Source organism: Diabrotica undecimpunctata, chromosome 1 (genome assembly GCF_040954645.1).
Source record: "Diabrotica undecimpunctata isolate CICGRU chromosome 1, icDiaUnde3, whole genome shotgun sequence".
Taxonomy (NCBI): Eukaryota; Metazoa; Arthropoda; class Insecta; order Coleoptera; family Chrysomelidae; genus Diabrotica; species Diabrotica undecimpunctata.
The window spans coordinates 68,324,070-68,350,523 of NC_092803.1; the positions used below are offsets into that span (position 1 = coordinate 68,324,070).

At 33.0% G+C, this 26,454-nt stretch overlaps 1 protein-coding gene across 1 annotated transcript; it reads left to right on the plus strand.

The window, feature by feature from the left end:
* LOC140450495 (AN1-type zinc finger protein 6-like) lies at nucleotides 1–25,518 on the plus strand. Its single transcript, XM_072544142.1, has 5 exons — nucleotides 1–143; nucleotides 429–702; nucleotides 6,330–6,458; nucleotides 11,349–11,556; nucleotides 17,482–25,518. The coding sequence occupies exons 2-5, from the start codon at nucleotides 604–606 to the stop codon at nucleotides 17,628–17,630; spliced, it is 585 nt and encodes a 194-aa protein (XP_072400243.1). The 5' UTR covers nucleotides 1–143; nucleotides 429–603; the 3' UTR covers nucleotides 17,631–25,518.
* The last annotated feature ends 936 nt before the right edge of the window (nucleotides 25,519–26,454 follow it).

The following is a 26,454-nucleotide window of genomic DNA, read 5'->3' on the forward strand; positions in this document are numbered from 1 at the left end:
ACTGACAAAAAATCGCCTTAATTTCAAAATGCCAAAAATGTGTCACTAAAACAAATTTTAAATTTTTATAAGGAAAAATGTATTATTAGGCAATGAGCCTGTTCTCAACTAAATCAGTATTATAAAAAATCAATCCCTTTGAGGTAATGTAAAGAAATATTTTATTAGTAATTTATAGATTAAGCTTTTCCTTTTGTTTGTTTCTTCTTGTTTTTAACAACATACTGCTTTTTCATCATCTGTTGAAGTTTATCTGTAAGGAAGACATCTCTGCGTTACTTGAAGCTTTAACAGAACAGTGCGACCGACATTCTGACAACAGTGAGTATTGAACTTGGACCTCTAGAATGTCAGGCAAGTGCTCTACCACTTGAACCACCGAACTTTTAAAACAACAACGTAACTAAAATAAATTTTATTTGTTTCAGGTCCCCCTTCTTTTAGATGGTGTCCTCCTGACAGGGTTCAACTCCTTCAACTTCGACAGAGAACTGAAGACCTAAGACCTTTAGGATTTTGTGACCATTGAATTATAGGCAGAATCAGTAGCGAGTAGTAGATTTGGTGGAGTGTTTTTTTAGTTTTTCTTTATTTCCTTGCGCCATGGAGCGTGAATCTAACCCCATGCAGGCTTTGTGCCGGTCCGGATGTGGATTTTACGGTAGCCCCGCCACTGACGGACTATGTTCATTATGTTTCAAGGTACGTTGTCTTTAATTATACAACTTTTTAGTTTGTTCGATAAAAAATTAATGAAAAGCTTAAATTGGTTTAAACTTCAAACTTTTATCATTATATGATTTTCTTATGTTTAAATTTCGAGGTTATACTTAATTGCTAATAATTGTACACTCAAAAATATAAGTTTAGTAAAAATTTAAGTAAGGGTAATAAGTCAGCAAAATGTATAGTTAGTATGACGCACATTACATATCAATATCAGGAGAACTAAAATAATGGTCGTTTCAAAAAAGGTTCATTGTGGACAATTAGTTTTTAATGGACAGGTCACTGAGCGGATTTCTCGGTACAAATATCTTGAAAGTATTGTCAACGAGACTAACCATCATTCAGAAGAAATTCGTTCACGCCTTGAAACAAGTACGAGCTGCGTTCGTCAAAATGAAAAAAGAAAACGGGTGACCGATGAGGGGAAGCATAGCTTTCTTATCGTCTACGTACGGGGTGATGGTTTTTAGTTTAATTCAGTTCGATTTGATACGATTCGATTTATTTTAATTTAATTTATTTTATTGTATATTATTTTTATTTTATTTTAATTTAATTTTGTTAAGAAACACGAATGGGACTGCGTTTACTACTCCATGTAGTGTATGGTCGTGCGATCGTTACATTTTATCGTTTCAGTCGGTTTTATTTTTTTCATACCTGTGCGCGATACACCGCGATAGGGCTATGCTTCCAAAAACTGTTGACAGCACCATATCTTTCTATGACTCGTAAGAATCTGAATAGCTAGGTGCTGTGTGTTTCTCATGCTGCTGTACAGTGTGGAAACCTTGAAACTAAATAAGGAACACCTGAAAAAGATAGAGGCCTTCGAAATGTGAGTCTACAGATGTGTTCCCACAGTGATGTGTCGGATAGAGTCACAAATTAGGCAATGCTGGCAAGACTGAATGTTAAACCTGATATTATATTTTACTATAATGAGAAAACTTGAGTACCTTGGCTACATCTCTAGAGGCACAAGATATGAGTTCCTACAGCTTAGAATGCAATGAAAGATAGTTGGACGAAGTAACGTGGTTTGGAAATGTTCGCAACAACAAACGCCATATTATATAAGCGCTATAGTATATAAGTATTTCACTCAACATCTTTAGAATACGTTACATTAAACGAAGGTAGCGTCAGCGCTTTTTTACCTCCTGTTTGAACAAAACTAAGAAATGCGACTTGATACATTGGATTTAACGTAAAACGAATGAGCACCATTTGCTCGACAGGTTCAAAGATTTGATGTTTTCGGTGCAAAAAGTCGTAAAAAACTTAAGTTTTCAAGTAAAAAATTAACCAAACGCGGTTTAACTTTATTTTGACTCATGAAATTACAAATATCATAAATTCTAATTACATTAATAATCATGGATATCTTTTTACAAAACAAACACTTCGCCAATACTCATAAAACTGATTCATCAAACGATGACTTAGTGCCTTAAGGCACCATTTCATGTATATTTAAAGTTTCTTCTTCTTTCTTAAGAAATCTAGCGATTCTTTAACGGGCGTTGATAAACTGCTCGTGCTAACGAGTACTTAGCGTTTGAATTACAAGACAACTCAATTGTCGCGTTTTGTATGGTCACGTATGTATGCGTCACGTGTGAATACTCTCGGACACACATTTCAATGTCTTAACGATAACGGATTTTGATATAGCCCTCAGGAGAATGAGGCATCACTCATATAAATCTATGAGTCCTAAAATCTTTTAAGAAGGTAATATACATAAATATTCCATTTATAATACCATTACTAATATTTTGAATAATTTATTTTGAATGCAATCACGATCATATCGAGTAACTACTAGTTATCGCAGAGATAAGTCTGTAACTAGAGCCACAAGGTATGTGTTATCATATTTACATGTGATTTCAAGCTAAAACTTCATATTATATTATATTTCTTCGTAATCTTTAATGTCTGAGTTATGATGTCTTGTGACTTGTAACAATCTAACAACTGATGTATAAGAGTGGAGTTACTATTTTAACGTCGGGTGCTAATTGTTCAACAATAAAATGACACATCAGTCGTGTAACTATAAAACGACACTAGGTGTAGGAACATCTTAGCTTAAATGCAAATCTGAACAATGAGTTTGGCACCGATAAATAAAAGATTATATTAGCTAGTCATATTTATTATACATATACAACAAAATATTAATAGAAAGCAAATCTTCTCTAAAGCTGTACAAGAATATGAAAATATACTTCTGACAACTGCCAAATTTATCACTTCTGGGTGTAAGGTGAAGTTGCAGTTTTCGGGTACTTATTGGATGTAGCTAGTTTTTAGGTACTTCTTCATGATGGTAGCAGCCAGGTTACTTTGGTCTGATGCTCAACATGGTTTGAGTGTCCTACCAAAAAGTGGGAAAAGACGGATTCAAATTAAAACAAAAAAAAACTAAGAGTTAAATTAAATAAAAGATTCCCATATAACTTCAACTGGCATACTGAACCTACTCCTCGCTTAACTTATTTTAAAATAAAATTGTGCCTTATTCTCAACAAAAATAGTAAATTGAATTAAGATGCCACAAAAAATAGCTCCATAGCCACCTATTAAGATTTAAATGAAACGTGACTTTTTAGAGGGGTTGCGTATAAAAACAAGTTAAAAAATAGGGATTTATAAAAAGTCACCGAATGATGTTAAAATAAATATAAAGAAATTATTAACTTAAATGTTAGTACTCACCCCAAGAGAGATTTAAAAAATATAAATGATTTTTGGAACAAAAATCCTACTTTAAATAGACGAAAAATACAAAAAAAAAACATTGGCACTTCCATTAGTCTGAAGCGAAACTGAGATGACAGAACGCGGAAGTCGTGTTGCTAACATAAATAATTTTATATGACTAGATGCAAGTAGCAGAAGTGTAATATACGGAGTATGAAAATGGGAGATATACAAAGAGTAAATGGGAATAGAACTGAAATAAATGAAAATTGAAATGAAAGAATAAAGATTAGACAGATTATTTAGTATAGTCGAAACTCAATAAAATTGTCTGGGTATCGCTTCAAAATTATAGTCTCTGGAGGGCCCCGAGACGAGAGACGAGTGTAGTTCAGTGGTGGCGTATGCATTTTTAAAATAAGAGAAATCATTGTGAGAATTAATTCGTAAAGCACCCTTTACATTAGGCTTTACAACTGCTTTACAGAAAATAATAATAGTAATAATAATAGCATAAGGCATAAATATAAGGAACGGCATGACTCAGTAGGGAAGATCCTCCATCAAGAGATAGCTTTTAAACTGGGACTTCTACAAAGAAACCATCTCCCATATTATCAATACGTTCCTGAGAGTATGCTTGAGAATGACAACTACAAGCTATACTGGGATCGCACTGTACTCACAGACCAAACTGTAGCACATAATAGACCAGATCTCGTGCTAGTTAATAAACTAACAAGACAAACAACACTAATCGATGTGGCGATACCTAACAACAATAATCTGCGTGTTAAGTATAACGAAAAGATCGCCAAGTACAGAGATCTGGAAATACAAATAAGGATACAATGGAGAATGGAAAGTACCCAGACGATACCTATTATTCTTTCTACCACTGGAGTCATCCCGAAGAACCTCCTAGAAAACATAAAAAAGCTGGGTCTAAATGAACATCTATATAAGATCATGCAGAAAGCTGTGCTACTTTCGACGTCCAGATGCGTGCCAAAATTTTTGGGAAATACACCGACGTACCAAGTCACCTAGGACTCGATAACATGGAAAGAGTCCTACCAGAGCTCAATCCTTTTGATACCGTAGGTATCTGTGATGAGCGAATGTTCCCCTTATAGGGAGTGTGAGCCGTATGGCTAAATCTGGATAATAGCATAAAGCATAGTTGCTGCACAGTAAATCAGCATATGCAAATTTTCTAATGTATGGGCTTCCACGATATAATTGGGTAGGACTTCAGTGTTGACAATTTGTAACAGCGCACCTAGTTTCTTACAAGAGTTTATTTTTGGTAGCGGTGGTCTGTTAAGAGAGTTTGTCTCATTAAACTCTTGTACGACACGTGCCATTTCACTTACCAGGCTATCGTACAACTCATTGTTGTCCTGCTGCGTATTAACAGGTTGAGTTTCTTGTATGAGAGGCTCAGGAGTCTGTTCATTAGGGATTTCATTAGGGACTTGATCTACAACTAGCTCTAGGTTGTGAATCTCTCGTTCTACTTCGCTTCTGATGGTATTGCGTTTAGTCTCGGGGATAAGATTATTTCTTATAATTACCCGGTATTGATCTGCTATTCGTTGTTCAGATACTTGAATCTCTGGGTACTCCCTGCAAAATTCGGCATACAGATGTTGTCGGTAACCGATCGTTTCTCGATCGAGGTTCGTCACCTTTTAATAGAAGCGCAAAATGTTTTCGTTTATAGACACAGTCCATTTCAAGCGCTGCCTCTGTCGTCCCGCTTTAGTGAGCGCCTGCTGATGTTCCAGCGCAACACCTTCAGCGAGTGGAGCTCCTGTTGTTGTTTGGCTCACTTGTGGTTCTTCTTGTTGTTGGGCTGTAGCTGATTGTATGACAGGGGCCCGCCTCCTCAACACCCTGGCACCGACTTCCCGCATGCTGTCACGTCCAGCGCTGGCTCCAGACGTGCCCAGGCGATCTCCAGGCAGCGACACTATAGCATAAAAAATAACACGGAAAGAGTCCTACCAGAGCTCAATCCTTTGGATACCGTAGGTATCTGGGATGAGTGAATTTTCCCCTTAGAGGGAGTGTGAGCAGTATGGGTAAATCTGGAATAGCATAATAGTTTAGGAACACAATAGTAAGAAAATGCAAAATATAAAACAAAAAACTAAAAGATTTATTACCCTTTAAATAAGAGTTCCAAAAACAATAAACCTTACTATCCCACTTCTGAGTAAACATTAATACCTGTTTTTCTAATGAATTTGCAAGCAGGTTAGATACGAGGAAGAAACTTTTTATGACCAGATGAGCTTGTAAAAACAATACCTTTTTACTGGTTTTTCTCTATCAGACAAAGATAATATCGAAGCATAAATTATTTATTGTTTATTGTATATATAACAGAAAGAATAAATTATTCTTGATGGCTTGTTAAGACTTTAATAGTATTCGTACAAAACCTGCGTTACTTTAACCCGTTTTCTCTTCTAAGGAAGTAAGATTTTTGATTTGTAATACCGTTTTAAGGTGTTATAGTGATTGGTGTTCCTAATAATGTCACCTGTTACACGAAACTTACCCCCTCGCATTTCGTATTTCGTAAATTAAATTTAATTTAGGATTAAGGAAAGACATAAAATTAAAATGTTGCCATGATAAAACAGATTTTTACGATCTACAATCTCCTATGATGAAAAAAATACCGCTAGGGATTGATTCTGCTGCCGATGGTGAGATCCAGTACAATTGAACATCGATTGTATTAATCAGCAGTGGAATTGTGTGGCCCTGTGTGCTTAAGATTATGAGAGCTGAGGAGACATAAATGCAGCTTCACTGAAAAATATATTTGACTCATAATTTTTTTATTAAAAAACCTATTATTGTTTGTATTTCAGGAAAATCTAAAAAAGAAACAACAATTACCTAGCACCCCTTCAAGTCTCTGCGCTTTAAGAGATACAGCAACAGCACAGCCTACCATTAGTCATATTTCATCCCCACCACTCACAGATCTTCCCACAGATGTAAGTATAATTTACAATTCTTTTAAATTTTTATTGTTGATCATTGAAAACGGTATGAATATTCAGAGATGTAAGTATAATTTACAATTCTCTTAAATTTTTATTGTTGATCATTGAAAACGGTATGAATATTCAGTTAAAATTTAATGCATAATATATTTTTTGTTTATACATAATATTTACTTTTTTGTATGTTTCTAAAAGTTTCTGAACTTCGTAACTACAATGAAAACACAACTTCAAACCAACTAATTTAAAAAAAGAAGACTGCCTGATGTCTTAAAAAGTTTTTGAGTACAAATCAAGATTTTGACATACTGTATTTGATTATTAAACAAGATAAAATTGATACAACGTCATAAAACACCGTAATTGTGACGTTTATTCTATAATTTGTGTTCGCTATATTGACTATCAACCTCAAAAACGTCACTTTATGCCCGTCATATCAGTAGTCAAAATTCATAGTCAGATGTCATCATCCAATCATTCATCTCCATCCCCGTCTCCATCTTCATCCAAAAAAAGCATTCCAGAGAGCGAAAACGAAACTCGCCACGCATTGCCTTCCAATGATGGTTCAGACCCAGTAATTCCCCAAGCTCCTATAACCGACGAAGATCCATTGTTTTTCTCACCTCTCGCAACTAATGGAAATTGTTTGGAAAGCGAAATACCGAGTCAAGAGGTTAGTTTTCAATGAAATTGAAACGAGGGAAGGGTGGAATTCAATATGGGAGTTGTGTGTGAGACGAGTGAAAGTGAAAGGTGGAAAGATATGTTCTGAGGTATGAAAACTTTTGTGTGGGAATGTATTTATCGCAATTGCAAAAAATAGACGTGTTTAAAGAAATATTTCGATAAACTTAAGTTTAGTAGGAATATATCATGCATATGAATTTAGTTTGGGAATGTTGCCGATATTTTAAAGTTAGAACTTTATACATTGTAGCATTGCTACACCTAATCATTTTTATCGTTTATGAACATTTTCCCGTTGCCTTTATAACTAATTAGAATTCCTTTGACATACAAGTCTCGTATAAGTATCCCACTTCTTGGTTAGATGTCATCACTATCTTTACTCTATCTACCGCTGCTCTGAAGAGTTCTGCTGAACTGCATCTAAACCAGTCCCTTAAATTTTTCAACCATGACACTCTCCTTTTCTTCCAGTACTGTTTCCTCCTCTTATCTTTCCCTATATTATCAATCTTGGCATTTCGTATCACTCTCCCCCCATTACGTGTCCTAGATATTGTAACGTTTTTATTTTTATTGTATTTAATATTTCGGATTCTTTGCCCATTTCTTGCATTACTTCTGTGTTCATTTTCTTCTGTATCCATGCTATTCTAAGCATCCTTCTGTAACACCATATTTCAAATGACTATATTATTTACAGTCGGAAAAATGAAAGATTACCCATAAACGATCATATCAATCACTTATTTTGTATTTGCCGTCTTTTTCTATAACAAACATTTGTTATTTATAGAAAAAGACAGCAAATATAAAATAAGTGATTTATATGATCCTTCATGGGTAATCTTTCATTTTTCCGGCTGTATGTGTTCTTGCTTCAGTATCCAGCTTTCAAGTCCATATTGTAGTATCGAAAATACTTAACATCTCAGCGTTCTTACTCTCAATTTTAATTTAAGGTCTTTGTTGCAGATAATTGTTTTCATTATTACAAACGCATTTCTTGCTATTTCTGTCCTGAATTATATCTGTTGTTTGATTATTATTTTCTGAAATTCAGTTTCCCAGCTATTTGTATTTTTCAACCCTTTCTATCGGTACATCTCCCAAATGTATGTTCGTTTGTATATTTATTTTCTTTGTTATTATCATATATTTAGTCTTTTTAATATTCATTTTTAGTCCATTATTCTCACAGTAACTTATTGTCTTGTTTAGTAGTAGTTGGAGTTGTTCATCAGAGCTTGCCATAATCACGGTGAATAGTCTTTCCGTTAATTATTATTCCTTCACTTTCAGATAGTAATGCTCCTTCAAAAATGGATTCACTATTTACATTAAATAGTAATGGAGACATAATACATCCATGCCTAACTTCTCTCCTGATTTCAATTTCTGTACTGGGTTCGTTATCTATTACAATTTGTGCTCTTTGATTCCAGTAAAGGTCTGTTATTATTCTTAAGTCTTTTTTGTCTATGTTTTTGTCTTTAGAATTTCGACTAATTGTTCATGTCTTACTTTGTCAAATGCTTTTTCCAACATCAACATAACAAACACGCACATCTACATTCATATCCATACATCTTTGAGCTATCACATTAAAAGCAAATAACTTCTCTCTGGGTCCTAGTCCGTTTCTGAATCCAACCTGGCTATTATCTATTCCTTCTTCCAGTTTCTTATTTATACAACCATGTATTATTTTCAAGAATTATTTGAGAACATGACTTATTAATGATATTGTTCTGTATTTACTGCAGTCTTTAGCGTTTGTATTTTTAGGGATTGCGCAAAAGGTGAAGAGTAACCATTGTTTTGGTATATATCCTGTTTTGTATATTGTGTTAAACAAGTCTAGTATAATGTCCAAGGTTTCATCATTTATGCATTTTAAGCTTTCTACTGGGATTTGATGTGGACCCATTGCTTTGCCATTTTTGCTGTTTTTTAATGCCATTTTAATTTCCTCTTTTAATGTTCTTATTTTACTTCCATCGGTTCTGTTCTATTCTATTGTTTTTGATCAACTCATTGATGTATTCTTTTCCATCTCTTTAGTTGTTCTTTATTATTCAACAATTAGTTTCCCATTTGTATCTCTCAGTATTCCTAGTTTTCTTTTTCTATTGCTGTGAATTAATTGATTAATTTTTTTTGCTCGTTAAAACTGTCACGTTTTTTTCTGGTATTGTCCTATTTCTTCGTCTTGTTCTTTTAACCATTCTTCTTTAGCTTACTTAATTTTGTTTTTTTATTTGTTTATTCACTTTCTTGTACATCTGATTATCTTTTTTTATGTTGACGTCTTCCTTCCACTAAATCTAAAATTTCCTCCATCATCCATTATTTCTTTTTGTGTCTGGTTGGTGTCGGAATTTCTTTTTGCTTTTATCTATTTCTGTCTTTATTAATAACCATTTTGTATTTGTTTCAGTTTTTTGCAGAATTCGTTCTTTAGCATTCATTAGTCGATTATTGATTTCATCTGTAAGGCGTTGTCTTATGTTCCTTAATTTACTTGTATCGATGTGTACATCTGTTGTTCTTCGTTGTATTATTTTCATTTTGAGTCTAATCTTGGTCACTACTGTTTTCGATAATGTAATTGCATTCATGTATCTTTGTCTAACTGATAAATTATATTTGATTTCTTACAATTCTCTCTTCTTGGTCTACTGGTGATTTCCGTGTGTCTAATCTTCTCTTTGGCAGTTTAAAAGTATTGTATTTGCTGTAAAAAAAAATTATTGTTTTGGCAAAATTCGATAAGCCTATTACCCCTTTCATTTCTGTTTCCCAGACTGAATCCTATACATTCTTCTAATTTTTCTTCCCCAACGTTTGCATTAAAATATCCCATTATAATTGTAACATCCTGCGGTTTAATGGATTTTCAAAATATTGTCTATGTCTTCATAGAAAGTTTCAATATCGTTCTCTGGTTTAATCATGAGTATAATTATGTTTTAGTATGGAGTGAAATTTACTATACTTGATTAAATTTCAAGATAAGCTCGAGGTAAACAGTTTCAGACACATGTTCGGTGGTTGTGTCGTGTCCTCTCAGCCTGATTTACCTCCTCTGTCGGATCTTATTTTCTGAGTTTCATGAACAGTAGAGTGTATGGTTGTGTTTTTGTTAGTCATGATGATTAACTAGGGATACTCTTAAGCCTTTAATGCATTGGTTTCTTGTTGTCTTATACATATCTGTTGACCATTTCTGGTTTGTCCGCCTTTAGAAATGATTTTTCATTTTTAGGACAAGACTCTTCCATCCTAAGCTGTGGGTCAGTAAGTGGGGGATTGCTTATACCGATAAGCACTACTACTTAATGCGATTATTTGTATTGAGTGATTCTCATTTTGACTTTGAATATACTCTAACAAACAACCAATGCATTCTCATTTTGCCCCTGACCCTTGCCATACTGATTTTGCCATATATATTCAGCTTTAATTTTATCTTGTTTTGTAAATTCACTCATCCATCTAAGCATTCTCAGGAGAGTTTGTTATGGAACTTCAAGGACCTTCATCGTCATATTTACATAGAAAAAAATTACACGTTGGCAGTATGACCGACGGTCCAAGCTAAAAAAATGTAAGCATTCTCATTTCTGTAATAAGCATCAGTTGTAGGTATTACTTTTTAACTTTCCTAAATTCAATTCAATTCAATTATTTATTGGAGGTATTATAGTATTTACCTTCCAGTTCTCTTAAAACTTTTCCACACATTTTATTTTTTCATATTTTTCTTTTTTAATGAACTAATTAGTTTTCTAGATTTCTGAGAGAGGGAGAGAAAATAAACAGAGCATTTTTTATTCCTGTATTAACTAATCTATGTGCACTCCCAACATTTATGATATTCTTGTATAATTGCAAGAACTGACATTATTTTAATAATATTAATGAATATATGTACATTGTCTCCTATGATGTAAACAAATACGCTAGGGGTTGATTTACTATCAACGGTTGTAACCGGTATAATCATATCCTGATTGTATATCTGGTGGTTGAATCATTTGGCCCTGTGTGCGGAAGATTATGAGAGCTGAGGAGACAAAACATTTTAAGAAAATACCAAATCATCATATTTTACTTTACGACGCTGCTCAATTTGTCAGTAATGATTTGAACTACTACTAAATTATCTACCGTAATTGTTCTCAGGCCTCTGAAGAATGTTCGAACGCAGCTTCAGCTGCCGCGGGCAACGCCTCCGCCGCTGAAACAATTGCCGCCGAAGCTGCTGCGGCTGCCACCACCTCCTCTGGCGAAACGGACGCCGGCACCGGTAGCGAAGACAAGGACGGCGATAAGGACGTGAAGAAAAAGAAGAATCGATGTGCCACTTGTCGCAAGAAGGTCGGCCTAACAGGTAAGATTTCATTTTGAACTTCAGACGTAGTAGACGTCAGACGTCCACTGCTTCTAGATAGACAGGGTAAACTACAATAATTTTTTTACGGTTGTTAAAATTCTGTCTTATGCAAATCTCCCTTTTCCTGTAACATAATGTAGGTGTTCTAACATTCAATTACTTAACAGTAAATAAATATAATGTGTTGATGATGTGACTTATTTAAAAGATATGGAATATACCATGTCAAAAAATACATATGTAAAAAAAATACATGTCACAGAAAATTAAATAGTACATAACTTTACTAACGATGTATGCTAAATGAAATAATAGTTAATGGGTTAAAGTGTAACACTAGACTGTCGATAACATTCGGAAATATCTTTAAAATTTTCAAACATACCTGGTACCAATATGATGATGTGTGTATGTCTGATTGTTGTGCACAAATGCATCTGAGAACATGCGTCAATGCTGTAACACCAGTTTTTATCCTATTTGTTTTAAATCTCTGTCTCTGAGGGATATATTCAACATTGACCTCCCTATTACTCTCTGTGCCACTTGAATCTTATTGATTACTTTTCTGATAAGGGTCGATGTTTCTGCTCCTGATGTCAGAACTGGGAGTACACATTGATGAAAGACTTTCCTTTTCAAGTACATATTTGATGTAAAGACTTCACTCAGTTTCCGTAAGCTGCTCATCTTGTCATATTTTCCTGTTTAACTCTGTTGTTTGATTGTCTCTTCATAATTTAATCTCGTGGCCCAGATACGTATAGGTATACACTTGTTCCATTTGCATTCCATTATTTCAAATGTTTTGGCCAGTACAAGGTTGGTCACGTATTGTGTTTTGGAAAAGTTAATTTTAGAGTCAACTCGTGTACAAGAGCTCTGAAGATGTTGAATAAGTTGGCAGGCATGATCTAGCCGGTGTGCAATAAGGACTATGTCGTCTGCAAACCTCAAGTTTTTCAGAAACTCCCAATTTATGTTGACTTAAATATTTTCCCAATTATTGTTTTTCATAGCACTCTGTAATAAGCGGTGTATAGTTTAGGATAGATGGTGTCTCCTTGCCTAATACCTTTCTCCAAGGAAATGTGTTTTTGTCGCCATAGTACATTCTCTCTGCAGCTGTTGCACAAATTTATAAATAATATCTTCTTCTTCCTATGCCGTCTCCATTAACGGAGGTTGGCGACCAAATTTCTAACAGTTTCTCTGTCTTTTGCAATGTGGAATAATTCGTCTACAGTTATGTTTGTCCAGTCTCGAATATTTCGCAGACATGACTTCCTCTTTCTACCTATTCCCTTCAATGTGTCCAGCTATATATAAATATATATATATATATATATATATATATATATATATATATATATATATATATATATACTTGAGTGCAAAATAATCGACCCAAAATTATTTTACGAAAGTATGTCTCCTGTTTCAATCGAAAACGTGTAAATTTTAAAATATTTAGTATACAATCATTAATCTTGTTATTGAGTTTCAAAAAAGTTTTGTTTTTGGGTAAATCAGATGGTATATTAAAAATAAAGATTGCAACAGGTAGAGAGAGGGGTCAGAATTTGACTCATTGTAACCGATACGCACTGACTTGTTTCAGTTAACATCGAAAGCATCAATTTCCATAGCAACCCACTAATACATCAGTCCTTATTACGAAATTCGCAAGTGCATTACAAATGGATACCACATCCGTCAAAGCAGCTCAAGCAGCATTATTGAGAGAATGCCTGAGCCAGAGGGCCGTGGCAAATTAACTAAATTTAAGCCAATCGGCTGTGTCTCGAGTGTATTGTCGGTACCAAGATACTGGTGATTTTGTCCGTCGACAAGGAGGAGGCCGTAAACAAATAACAACGGAGGAAGATGATCGATTTCTTGTATCGAAATTCCTGAGAAATCGATATTTGACTGGTGCTAATCTCAGAGAAGAGCTTAGAGAGGTGTGAGGTCTGAATTTGCTCACGAACATTTGGATTGGACGACTATCAATGGAGTCAGATATTATTCTTCGACAAAAGTAGGATCTGCCTACATGACAACTACAAGAAGCGTCGAGTCTATAGAAGGCCAGAAGAGCGATTTGTTCAATATTGTATACGCGAAACTGTATCATGGAGGCGGTTCTTGTATATTTTGGGCAGACATTCCCATGGATGGGAAAACCTAGATGGTTTTAGTGCTTGGTGGAGGATGTGGAAGGGGTTTAACGGCGGATCGTTACATCTGAGACATTTTGGAGAAACGTGTAGTTCCATACGCGGGATTTATTGGTGATGCCTTTATTTTAATGCACGATGCCATACCGCACGAGTCACCACCACCTATCTGACTGAGATCGGTATACCTATAATAAATTGGTCTGTGTTGAGCCCGGACTTAAATCCAATAGAGCATATTTGGGATGAGCTTAAATAAAGGGTCCAAGACATAAATCATGCACCAGGGAGCATAATGAAATCGAGAACTGCGCTTAATGATGAATGAGAAGCAATGCGTCAAGAATTTATTAGAAAAGTCATCTGATTTATGTGAAATCGCCTGGAAAGTGTAATTAGGAGTAGGGAGGATAATACCAAATACTGAAAAATAAAGAAATTAATTTTGTAATTGATGATTTCTATGTTCATAATGTCTCTCTTGCGTTCGTTCCAGTGATGAATATTTACGAGACATTTGTAGGTTCAATAATAAAGTTATTGTTTACACATTACATATTTTTATTTTCATAATTCTTACATTAAAATAGGAGGTGTAATCTCAAATCTCGCTTTTGAGTCGATTGTTTTGCATTTAAGTGTATATATATTCCGAAGAAGAGTTGTGTAACTGTAAGAGCTCTCAACATGATCTTAGCTTCAAAGTACACGCGCATTTAAAAAAAAACTCTAAATTATTTTTGAGCTTATCATGTAAAACAATACGTTTTCTAAATAAATTAACATTTAAAACCCTGTTTAAATTAATTTAAGGTGAAATCTACCTTTACCCGGTGTTTACACAGGACGGTATATTACTGTCACTGGCGCAGACGAAAGAGTCGATTGTTATGACAAAATTAGAAGAATTGTGTTCTCTTACTGTCTATCCAAAGATTTTTAAAATGGCGTTAAGTGAAAAGTAAGTAACAGCATGCTGCCCACGAAATGACTCATTCGCATTTTTCATGTCTCGATATTCGTAAATTTGTGGCCAGAATAAATTTTGGATTTTAGATGCCCCCAAATAAAACAGTCGTGTGGAGCTAAATTTCCCGATTTCGGAGGCCGCTTAATGTCGCAGTTAGGTCCAAGCAAATATTCATAAAAAGTGTTTTTAACGAATTTCTTAACCTCTCGGCTGTTGTGCTCAGGGCACCAATCCATTTGAAATTTATTTTTTATCTGGAGCTACTTCTGTAAGTCTCGGTAAAATTTCTTTTTGTAGCAAGTTCAAAAACTTTTCTGAATTAAATTTTTCTCGTAGAACAATGGTCCAATAATATTTATCTAAATATTTCTAAGCAGATATTATTTTTCGACGACATTGGGTATTGTTTCAAATATTATCTCTCTTGTCAACCAAAACCTATAATAATGCTAAATGAGATGTTACTGCCCAAGAAATTGTTTAGTTTCCGACATCTAGTCGATCTAAACTGTCTAGAATGCTGTTATGATAATTGTCACGACAGCCAATGAAACGAATGTCGTGCCAGCGATTTTTAAAGGAAAGTAGAGGTTTACATATGACAATCGACTGTCTTGTCTGCGCCAGTGGCAGTAATACTGTCCTGTGTAAACGGTTATTTACCATCACAATTCGTAAAAACACTGAAAAATAATAACGCTGGCAACCCCTATTGTCAACTCAAAGATAGAAATTAAATGAACCACTTGCGATGAAACTGTTAATAGATGTTTAACACAATCGTGGTTCCAAACTTTACCTGAATTTGGTCTGTCAAAGACCCGTGATCCCTATCCTTGACACATATTAATATGGTTCTGAAACTATTTTCTTGTGACAATTCCAATTTCATATAGTAGATAACATTGATACATTTTGATTCACTAATTATTATAAGAAAAGATGTATTTCTTGTCTTGTCTACGACATATTTTTAATAAATATTCTACCAATCTCCGAATATTTTGGTACTTTTTTTCTAATGAATAATTGTCTGTATATACACTCGCGATCATAAAATCCGGGTCATCTTGAAAATTTCAAGTTTCTTAAATATTTTTGCCTCTGGTGCAGTAATAACCTTTTTTTTGGCTAATGTATTTTTTATTTGTCATCAATGTTTGTTTTGAAAGAAAAAAAAAATGGTTTTTTATTGTTTTTATTGAAAAAAACAGAAAACAAATCAAATTGTTGATAAAACAGACATACGAAAAAAAATGGAAAATACAGAACGTGGTAAAAAATCAGTGAAATTTCAATGACCAATATCATGTATTGCCTCATCTTGCTCTAATAACCTCTTGCAGACGACCGGGCATACTCTCAATTTTTCTCCGGATTACATGTTGTGGTATATTATTCCACTCTCTCGCTAACAGATCCTTAAGCTCCTGTGCGTTGTTAGGAGGAGGTGTATGGGTTTGAATACATTTTTTTTAAATCGTCCCTGAGATGTTCGATGGGATTCAGGTCCGGAGACCTAGCTGGCCAGGGTACCCTCGTAATTCCAACTTCGTTTAAGTATTACATACTGACCCTGGCAACGTGCGGTCGCACGTTGTCCTTCATAAAAACGGCGTTTTCTCCAAGCCCTGCCATGTTGGGCATAACATGTTCTTCCAGAATCTCCGTAATGTACCTTCGTGCAGTTAGGGACACATTTTCGATGAAGAGTAATTCTGTGTGGAAGTCGGAACATATACCTCCCCAAGCCATGACCGAGCCTACACCAAATGGTATTCTTGGAGCAATGCAAGCTTGTGAAAATCGTTCACCAGTTCTCCTCCAAACTCTTACACGTCCATCGGATCCAGTTAGGTAGAAACGGGATTCATCTGAGAATAACACTTTGCTACAATCGTTAATTCCCGAATGCGCGTATTGTCGAGCAAAAGCTAGTCGTGCAACTCGAGGCACCCGGCGAAGTGGCGGTCCTCTAGCCATTACCCGAGAAGATAGTCAAGAAGAATGAAGTCTTCTTCTGACTGTTGCAACACTAAAATTGCGATTTCGTACTTCCTCTAGACGATTTTGATGCATAACCGCAGTTGAGGTCCGGTTTCGTAAAGTCTGAAACACAAGGAAACGGTCATCTAGTGCCTTGGTCGTTCTTCTTCGTCCAGAGCTAGGTCGCCTGGTTAGCAAACTTGCCTCCTGAAAGCGTTAAAGCACTCGTTGAACCGTAGAAAGGCTTACGCCAACAATTCTTGCGACTTGTCGTTGAGTGTGACCGTCTTCCACAAGTGCAACAATTTGTGCCGTTTCAACAACAGTCAAAGGCATTTTTGTCAAAAAATTAACACTAATAATGGCACTAATAAACACTAATGGTGGCAATAATAAACGTTTGTCCGTTGCATTTGAACAGAAAGTCGAAGTACAAACAAGACATTTAAAACAAGCGGAGTTACAGGTAGCGTTCATTTTGGGAAGTGTGCACTTTACCGCGAAATCGGCACTATTGGAATTCTTTGTTACAAAGGAAATCGCAACAATTCTCAGAAACATGCATTAGTTTGTATTTGTGTTATTATTATTTACGATAAAGCTCGTTAAAAATGAAATATCTGAGATTTTCAAGGTGACCCGGATTTTATGATCGCGAGTGTATGTACATAGATAGACCGTTTACACAAATAAGTAATGCTAGTATGTTGCAGTGTTGTTAAGTAAAAGTTTCTACTTAGATTAGGAATGAATTCATCTTAACTTATAATATATTTGCTGTTTCAGGTTTTGAATGTCGTTGCGGAGGACTATTTTGTGCCATCCACCGATACAGCGATAAACACGACTGCAGTTTTAACTACCGGGAGATGGGCGCCCAAGAAATTAGACGCAACAATCCCGTCGTTGTAGGTGAAAAGATACAAAAGATCTGAACCTCGCCGCAACGTTAACTAGAAGTTTGCGTGTGCCATGCGCCCATACCGAGTGATCAAATGAGATATGGACAAATTTTTTTTCTGAAAAAAGAATCATTGATCAGAACTGGTCGGGGTGTTATTAGTGCAAACACACAAACATACAAAAAAGACTTAAGTGATTTATTATTATATGGTACTTTTATTTACAATTTTGCCACTCAATTTCGTCTTTAGTTTTATTTCCATTAATAAATTTAGATATATAAATATATATGTCATTTTAGCTTCTTTGTTGATTGTATATACATATTACTGGAGGGATGTCGGGACTGTGAACTGTATTTGGTTTCAGTTTGACCGTTCTCTAAAATCTGGTCATCGCTTAGAACCAAATTGTGCTTTAAATTTTTTTACACATAATTCAACAAAAATATTGCAATATCTCTTTCTGACTACGACCTTTATATTGTGAACCTTCAAAACACAAAATTTTATTATTTGGTTTTTTGAAGTATTATATTTGTATGTTTTGTATTAAATATGATTTTAATTAGTCTATAATGATATTGTTCCGATGAGTATTGTTCCAAATATTAAGTTGTTTAGAAACATTTTGCTGTAGAAAAAGAAGACATTGAAGACTTTTTACGAACTAAATCATTTTTTCTATATCTGTATATGTGCAGGTTTCTTAATAATCTACTTAAACCATTTACTCGATTTATTCAAATATCTGCTAAAATAATAAGTAATATGAAATAATAAATCATCTTGGTATCAGTACTTAACGAAAATAATCACATAACAAAAATCCTGGATTAAGTATATTTTTAAAGAAAATAAAGGAAAGGTCGATAAAGCTGTTCAACCAACTATACCAAATATGAAGAGTTAGAAAAGAAGCACTGGAAGAACTAAAATTATACGAATATATCAGAGAGCTAGTAATATAATAATAATACCAGAATCTAAATTTGACGACTACAGCCCAAGAGCGTAAGAATGATGAAGATTCTTAGATATAAAGAAAACCGTTTAACATTCATTACTCTACTTGCCATCGATATCAACTATGCATAACTTATAGCAGATAATTCTAATATTCTACATGATATTATATAAAAACGACACTGCATACTTTTTAACAGACCAAAGTATTTACACTACAAATCATTATTTTAGATATTTTTAATGATATATTCTACAAATATAAGATTTTAAAATTCTATTATTTATATAGAAAATTTCTAACATATTTTTATATTAAAAATTTTCTGTTATAAATATAGATATATATCTTCTGTACCTATAGACATAGAGTATTGCCACTTTTAAATACTTGTCCCTTATTCACATAAAAATAGAAAGTTAAACTGAAACCGAAAACCAGATTTTCCCTGATCCACACAAATTTTCTACAGGGTATCAAACAATGTTGCACTCCTTTTACAAGCACGTTGTGGGACATCCTGTATATAGATATTATTTACCTTTGGTAAGGGACGTATAGCGCCCTGGCTTCTGCAATTCTAATCCAATATTAATGTAGAAGTTTTTTTTTTTGTTTTATTGAATCCCATTTAGTCGCAGACGGGCAAATACAGGGTGAAGACGATGTTTTCCAAATACAATAATTAAAATGTCCAATGCTTACATAAGTGTAGTGAGTGAAAAAAGGTATAACAAAATTTCATATTTGTGTATAACCTTTTTTTTAATATATAGGAAACAGGATACAATTGGTTCACTGATTTATATTTCAAATACACAATATATTAAACATAATAGTTAAAATCCTACATCCACTTAAGTTTTAAAAATTTTTATTCCCACTTTGTAGCTGTATTTAACATAATGTTTCTTTAACATCTTAAAATCTCCAATGTATGCTCACTCTATTATTTACTTACATATTTTACTTTAATTCTAGATTATCCTTATCGGTTGCCAGTACATTGTGACATAAGTTGCTTTTTCAAGATGGTTGCTAATCAGCTGCCATGTCATCTGTAATAAGTTCTGCATGTCATTTGTGTCATCTTCTTTGTGCCATAGGGCAGTTACTCTATGTTAACTGCCAATTATTGATATAACAATTATCTATGTGTGAAGTGTACACTTTCTGAATAAATCTCGACAAAACTATAAATTATGAAGAATTTCTACGAGCTTATAAAATTAAAAATTAAATTATATACTACTTTTTTAGTGTAAAAGATATAGAGTGAATGCGGAATATTTGATCTACAATCGCTAACATTCATAATTACCAACTACTTATAGATTTTTTTATAATCATTTTACAAACTTAATTTGAACATTTTAATATAAAGAGAAGATTTTTAAATGTATTGTTTGCTACACAAAAGCTTCACTCTGTAGTTCGACTCTTGCTTTACATGTTTAGTTGAATTTTGTTCTTGTTGACTGAGTTTTTGCCCATTTTTGACTGATGGGAATGTTTAAAGGATTCAGGTTAAAATTAGTTTTTTGAGCAGTTTATTTTATCGTGCAAACATAGGCAAAGCCTCTTGAGGAGTCGGTATTGCAGGTAAGCGGTCGGTGATAGGTGAACTCTAGAATTACCGAAAATATACTTTTTTAGTTTTGGATATTGTAAAATGTAATTTTTCATGTATTTTTCAAATGTAGCTGTGCTGAATATTGTTAACAGATTCCAGCCTTGTAATAAGTTTATTATGTAAGAAATCTATCCATTACAAGCTTTTTCATGTCTTCAATAAAATTTTTAGGACACCATAAACATTTATGTTGTTTGGTTAACAGAAATTAATGACATCTATTTTATTACACTTAATCAAATGCTTTCTTTTATTGATATAAACAGTTAGACAAGCTAACATATATGCGAATAAATCTGACACTATATATGCGAATAAATATAAAAGGAACTTTCAGGAGATGGGGAGATACAGAGAGGAACGAAAAAACATGATTGATTGCGGGTGATGTGTTTCGGTATCAAAAATTTAGTTGGTATAAATATTTACAAATTAAGTGCATTCCAAACTGATCAAATTGTATTTAGATACTCATTAACAGCTGGCAGGATGAGACTTATAACTTAAATTTGAAACATTAAAAATAATTTATAGTTATTGGGTCCTAAAGTTTTATCTTTTAATGTTCCATCCTTTTTTTAATTTGAAAATTGTTTTAATCAGTCATGCTAAGATCATAATCTCATGATAAGAAGAGAAAATATTTAAATATTGGACGACACTGCCAAACTTAGAACATTGAGAGCAACGGTATCTTCTACTTGATAATATAACTGCCCTATTCCCTATTTTTTCTATATCTATGAAAGCAAAAGTATTTTTCACATGTCAGTATTTGCTTGTCGGATAATAACCACAAACAGTCATAATGTCCAGCAGCTTTTGTGGTGTGTTGAATTAAAATAAAACAGTCCATTTAAAGGAAATAAATGACAGATTGGAAATACAATATAACTACAATTTATTATTTTATACCAAAATAATTTCATCTAAATACTGTGTCGGTGAGCTTATGAGCTGGCCAAAAAAGAGTGACTTATGACTTAAAATTTCTTTATTTTTGATCATCACAAGTACAGTTAACTCATGTCATCAAGTAAATGAAAAAAATTGGAATATTATAACAGCTTCTATATTAAACCATTTTGTTGCAGTGAGTTATTTTAACTTTGATCTGTGATACAACATCAAGCTGCTATGCAAAAATCCAGTTGTGATATCGCTATTTTGACAAATTGTGTTAACTGTGAATGTAGTGAGCAAACATTTAGGATATGTTTAAGGAAATAAGTAATTAAACACAACATTTATGTTCCATATTTAGTCTTGATGATTTCTGTTATTTTGTCAATGATTCAAATTATGTAATGTATGGTAACCATTCACGTGACATCTGCCATTTGTCAGAAAACAGATCGGTCAACTTACAGGCTTACAGTGCGAAGTATTTATGTAATGGATAGATTTAAATTGATTCAATCAGCGCGCCTGGTCTGATTCTATCGACAAAGTATTTCAAATGAAAAATTGCGCTCAACAGAAAAAATTCGAAAATAAAGTACGAAGATTTTTTGCTTTAATCAGTGACATAATTTATATATAAACTTGACAAAGAAGTTAATCGGACGAATTTTTAGTGCAAAAACCAAAATGTTTTCCTATACAGACAAAAAATTTAGTGGCAAATGCAAAAGGCTCTAAAAATATACACATGTAGTTTTGATTTTGAAAAATATTGAAGACTTTAAAAAAGTTTTAGGTTAGGTTTTTAGGGAAACAAAATAATGTACGTTATAAAGATTTAATTAATAAACTGTTAGTTACATACGCTTGTTTATTGAGACATACTAAGACCACTGCTCCTTTAGAGTTGGAAGTCACTTGAGTTATTAAAAATAAAACCAAATGTAACACTTTAATAGTTGCCTTTACAGTATCCCTATATTTTTAAGGAAATAACTTGAATTCATTGGAATCATGTAACAGTAACTTAATTTTCAGAATAAACACTGGCACTATTTGCAATGTATGCTATTACTTTAATTTTTCTGTCTGGCGTCTATTTCACGAGAATCAACACACGATATAACTGAATAGTTTTAGATATCCAATAGATATGCAGGTCACTGGAAAGCTTTATCTCCAATTTTTTTCTTTTAAAATCACAAGTAAATATGTTTCACCTAATTTTATCCACTACCGATTGGACATCAAAGCATTGTCGGGAGTAGGTCACTTATTGGAGTATGCTACTGAGTAGAGTCCGGATTAAAAAGCATGAGATATGCATAAAAGGGCATAATAATTGTAAACAAACTTAAAAAACTTAATTTTTTCTTACCAAAAACAAAATCATATGATAGAATAAAGTTAGACAAAATAAAGTTTAACTGTTTCATTGCAAGATTTTGTCTTCCATCATTTAAAATGATTTTATGTGCTGAAAAACTCCATTCTACATTAACACTGATTAAGTGCGCATATTTAAATTTTACAATCATGTCAGGAGTCAATTGTAAGTCCGTATCAGTATTTCCTGCCAATACCAAATAATTTTTTTAATTTTTGAAAACGTTTATTCTTAAACATTGTATCTTTTTTTGTCAGTTCTTTTTATACATTTTGATCGTTATTCCAGGAATACTATGAATGGCCTCTTCGAAATTGTTAATTATTTAAATGGAGTCGCATAATGTCATTACTTGTTTCTCGAGGTACTTTATAGGTCACTCACAAAACTAAAATTAATCTTTAAATAAGTCAAATTGTTTCTTGTGCCTTTAGATCCAAGACCATTTGTTAATTTTTAATTGCCTTGCTCTGCATTATATTGCATCATCCAACTAAGTGCCCCACCTTTTCAAAACAGGTAAAGTGCTAATGGGTGTTAGGTACTCATTCCTTGTAGATGTGTACCGGTAAGGCGCCTTAACAAAAACTTTTTTTTCTATTATTAATATTTTTATCAAAACGAGGAAAAAGGGGAAATTGTTGCCTTATAGTTCAAGCAAGTACAATGGATTAAATTTAGGTAAAACACTTTTAAATTTGAAGCTGTTGTGACCATATACGCTGCCTTGGATTCTGGCTCTGGAAAGTAAAAGCTTGTTATTGCTTCATTTAAAAATCTGAATATTGTGTTACTGTTTCTGCTGTCCAGCTCCTTTGAGTATATTAAATATCCTTTAGCTGACATTTCTTCATTAAGAACTGCGATCATTAAATTTGCAACATATCTTCCACAAGTATCCGTCGTTTTATCCACTGTAAACCAAATATAGTGACTATATTTCCAGTGTACCTACTCTGTAATCGAACGTAATCGATTCGAAGTAATTTGAAGTAATCGAACCTACTCTTAACCAATTTTTAAACTTCAATTTCTTAAACTTAATTATTAAAATAAATAATGTTTTTTTTTGGTATGCTTTAAATTTTAAAAAATAATAACAATTACCGTGTTTACACAGGCTCTGAAAAACAATTTTCCACCCTAATACTTCAATTCTTCATAGTATTTAATTAACTCATCCACTAAGGGCTTTCTCTTCGGCATTTTAAAACAAAAACGAAAATTAAAGTATGTAGTACATCACTATAAAACAGTTGACGCTACATCAGCAGACAATTTACTGCCTAAGAATTATTTTAATTTTAGATTGGGGATTCACAGGCATTTATCAAACGAATCGATCAGCTAACCCGTTCAACTAACCTGTAAGTAAAGATTAGGTTCGCGCGATGATCAACTGACAGTGTGAATTCTTTTAGAGCAAAATTACTTTCCCAAGTATAAAAGCTTTCTGTATTACACCTGCGACAGGTGCTTTTTTATTTTGGTTATGAATAGATATTACAATTTAATTTTTATTTCAAATGACAAAAAACCTATAAATAAGCGTAAAAAGTAACTTAAACATAGAAAAAATGCATTAAAACAAGCAATTAAAGCATTAGTTATTTACTATTTGCATTTTAATATTTACAAAAAGCATAATGGCTGAAAATCCGGACTCTAGTTATGAGTGTCACCTCTGCCTTAAAAATTGTAACTACAATTTCTAGGCATTTGGATAGATCAATTCAAACACGTCCATTACACATACCAGGTGAACCCCGTCATCCATATTTGAATCATCTTACGATTTTAAACGTTCCAAAGGAGACAGAAAATTTTAAGTTTTGCATCCAAGAGGTTTTTATAGTAAAGAGCTAAAAATTTGTAGCAAGTTCACTATTAATGGTGTAACTATTAAAAAGAGTTTTTTGAGATTTAAACAATATTTGCATATACACACATAGACATATAATACAAGATATAATATAAATATATATATATATATATATATATATATATATATATATATATATATATATATATATATAATATAATCTTATATTATATGTTAATGTATACACTTCAATTTTAACACACATTCAAATAAAGGTTATGATAACATTAATGACATCTGTCAAATTTGTCATATCTTGATTAAACAAAAGTAATGCTATTAAATATTAGGTCCATGAATGGTTATTGTTGTAAATTATTGGTAAAATATATTTATGATAAAATTTGAAACAAATAAATGATTGGTTAATAAAAAGTTCGAAAGGCAAAACCAATAATACAATAAAATTGACAATGTGAACAAGAATGTAATGTCACGAATTGCAACAAAGAGATTAGAGCTGGTCTCTGACTATCTTTTTTTTTTTATATATTTGATGAACTGACAGTCTCTTTTCGATGTACCGACTGTACAAACGGTCATAAAAATGATAATTTCTGTGTTTAAAAGAATGCTATGATTGTTCTGTTTAATTTTACATATGAAATATAATGACTTAAATGCATTATATTGTGTGGAGAATGATATTTTAAAAACATAGAAATATTGTAAATCCGTCTATTTCTTCAAAAAAACTCTGGAAAAGTTGTACTAAGCAAAACGTTAAAATTTTCGATCAACCATTAAGATTAATTATAAAGATTTCCGTAATTTTTGCTTTGAAATACAAACCAAAAAATCAACTCTGTAAGACCGCACAGGCGCAATTTAAAATACTTTCTTAATTTCAAATTGGTTTTAGCATAACTCTCTTGGAATACTTACATTTTCCCAAGTTTTCAACATAAATCTGTTAAAATGACAACCATCAACGATCTACAAATATGGTGTTTTTGTTGCGGTGTGTAAATGTATAGTAACAAACGATATGTTTTTTGTTGAATTCTCAGGTTTGTTCAGAATATTGACAGTTTTGGTGAGTGTTGTCATTTTGATGTGAGTTTTTCCATTCAATTTTTTCACATATCACTGTACCAAATTGTCTTTTTGAATGACGAGTTTTATTTAATAAAATGTTGTATTTTTGAACTGCTTTTTATTTTTATTCCTAATAAATTACCAAATCTACGAACCTGAACAAGAAAGTTTTTCAATTTTTCCAAGTAACAATCTGACATAAAAGTGCAAGTAATAACAAATACATAGGAAGTATGAAACTTCCAACGTCACTTGTCAAAATAAAAGTTCCACTGCACTGGTGAACGTATTTTCGTATTTTTCAAAACAATGGAAAATCTGAATTTTGTGTCGGTAATGCATTGCTTTCTGACAAAAAAAAAATGATAATATAGTCCATATGATCCAGGACAATGTCAAAAGTATATAGTCTATTTACCTATATACCAAGGGGTGTTCTTATACCAAATGCACAACAATTTATCAGAATAAACACGAAGAAGTACATTCCAACATCAAGATAGAAACACTTAGGAAAGAAGGAAATAACAAAAAATTTTCCAATAAAATCCTTTATAAAAAGGTATATAAAAACCCAGTCGGGCTATGTTAAAAAGACAAAACGTTTTCGGAATAAGTATTCCATCATCAGTGTCAATATATTACATGAATGTAGCCACTAAATTTTAGTGGCTACATTCATGTAATATATTGACACTGATGATGGAATACTTATTCCGAAAACGTTTTGTCTTTTTAACATAGCCCGACTGGGTTTTTATATACCTTTTTATAAAGGATTTTATTGGAAAATTTTTTATTATATGGTATACAGCCAACTACAGGAACTTAGTTTCCTTGTGGATTGAAATAACAAAAGTTATCGAAGGTCAAGAGCACCAGTTAAACTTATCGTTACCTAGGAAGTTGAAACAATGTGCTTAACAAACAGAAAAGAATAATGACTATTGGGGCCAAAAAGAATCGAGATCTTTTCTTGAGTAAAGAATTCACGTAAAAAGAGAATATATATACTTTGGCATATAGGCCGAAATGGTTCGTCTACTC

Coding starts and splice junctions, on each gene's coding strand:
- LOC140450495 (XM_072544142.1), top strand. CDS start 604: ATGGAGCGTGAATCTAACCCCATGCAGGCTTTGTGCCGGTCCGGATGT. Junction 703..6,329: donor TATGTTCATTATGTTTCAAG/GTACGTTGTCTT, acceptor TTTGTATTTCAG/GAAAATCTAAAAAAGAAACA. Junction 11,557..17,481: donor CAAGAAGGTCGGCCTAACAG/GTAAGATTTCAT, acceptor TTGCTGTTTCAG/GTTTTGAATGTCGTTGCGGA.